Here is a 1,538-nt window from a genome sequence, read left to right on the forward strand (position 1 = left end):
AGGAGATCAGTACACGATCTCCGTTTGCTCTCCTCCTCCTCTTCTGAATGCAGGCAGTGATGTGTATTACATCACTTCCACTTTCCTCTGTCACTCTCCAGTACAGAAACCGGAGAGAAGCTGGTGAAGCAGGTGTTTGCTTCATCAGCTTCTCTGGGGGTCCCTAGGTGACACTTGGTGTCTTAAAGACCCCTGATGTCTCCATAAAGAGGACCTGTCACAGAAAATTGGCTATTACAAAGGGGACTTGTTAGTCCCCTATGTGATTAGCAATAAAGTTAAGTGAAAAAAAAAGGTTTAAAAGAATTAGTTAAAAAAAAAAAATTTTCACATATAAAGGTAATTTAAAAAAAGAAATTTTTTTTTAAAGTCCCCCGCACCCACCACATACACATGCAAACATGTGTCGAGTGCGCCAACGTGCGGAAACAACGATTGCATCCATTACGCTGCACATGTTTACATATCGCTGCGAACGTCGCAGTGAGAGCAATAATTTTAGGGGCATAAATAACTGATAACACTAAACTGATGAGCGGTTAAAGCTTTTAAAGCGTTGCTTATGGGCAATTTGGGGTATGGTAGTTTTTGCGAGTTCACGGGCGCATGCAATTTTAAAGCTTGACATGTTTGGTGTCTATTTACCCGACGTGACCTTGTTTTTTATATTTTGCCAAATATTTGGGTAATGTTTTATAACATAACGTAGGGAAAATTGTTTTTTTTCCCCCCAAAATGTGCAGTACTTTTTTCATTCTAGTAAAAAATAAAAACCGCAGTGGTGATTAAATACCACCAAAAGAAAGCTCTATCTGTCCCCAAAATATGGTATTAAATTCATTTCAGTACAGCGCTGCATGACGGAATAAATGTCAAAGTACCGCAGTGCTGAATACTGAAAAATGGCCTGGACAGGAAGGGGGTGTAAACACCCCGGTCAGCAAGTTGTTAAAGGAGAACTATGAGGAGTGAATTGCTCATCCCCATAGTTAGAGCCGAGGTGTGACATTGAAACTGTCACAGGTTGGCTCTATTGATCGGGAAGTGAGTGAACACATACCGGCGTTCCCTGCAGAGACTGTCTGTCACCTCTCCCTGCCGGGATTCCCCTCTCCGATCCTCCAGTGCTGACTGGAGGAGGGGGCGGGCACAGCTGGCTCTGCTTCTAGATAGGCAGATCCCTCTGTCAGCCAGCTGGGTGGATCTCAAAGTTTTTTGGGGGATCTGTCCAGGCTGTGGCGCTCTCAGCAGATAGTGGGCTTGCTATATAGTGAGTTTTGGGTCACGGGAGGACGATAGTATATGTGACCCTAAAGGGAACTATGGGATAACAAGGTTACCCCATAGTTCTTTTAAATACCAATCAGTATTGGGAGTTGGAAAAAAAAAAAAAGAATTGTGGTTTGACACTGACTGCCAACTCCCCCTCCCTCCCTCTCGATTTTAGGCATGCATAACCTTTGCTTTATAATTGTACGTAGTTTGGATGTCATTTTTATATTTTTTACATTTCATGAATGCATTTTACTCCCCCCCCC

The 1,538-nt window shown here is 43.0% G+C and overlaps 1 protein-coding gene across 1 annotated transcript in view; it reads left to right on the forward strand.

Moving 5' to 3' along the window:
• Positions 1 to 401: 401 nt before the first annotated feature.
• The window catches only part of PRC1 (protein regulator of cytokinesis 1), an 18,659-nt gene continuing 17,522 nt past the window's right edge, over positions 402 to 1,538 (forward strand). Inside the window, exon 1 of the mRNA XM_018569871.1 lies at positions 402 to 420. Coding sequence (XP_018425373.1) covers positions 402 to 420 — 19 coding nt within the window. The remainder of the gene's footprint in view (positions 421 to 1,538) is intronic.

Source organism: Nanorana parkeri, unplaced genomic scaffold, assembly GCF_000935625.1.
Source record: "Nanorana parkeri isolate BGI_ZX_2015 unplaced genomic scaffold, ASM93562v1 scaffold1415, whole genome shotgun sequence".
NCBI classification, from domain to species: Eukaryota; Metazoa; Chordata; class Amphibia; order Anura; family Dicroglossidae; genus Nanorana; species Nanorana parkeri.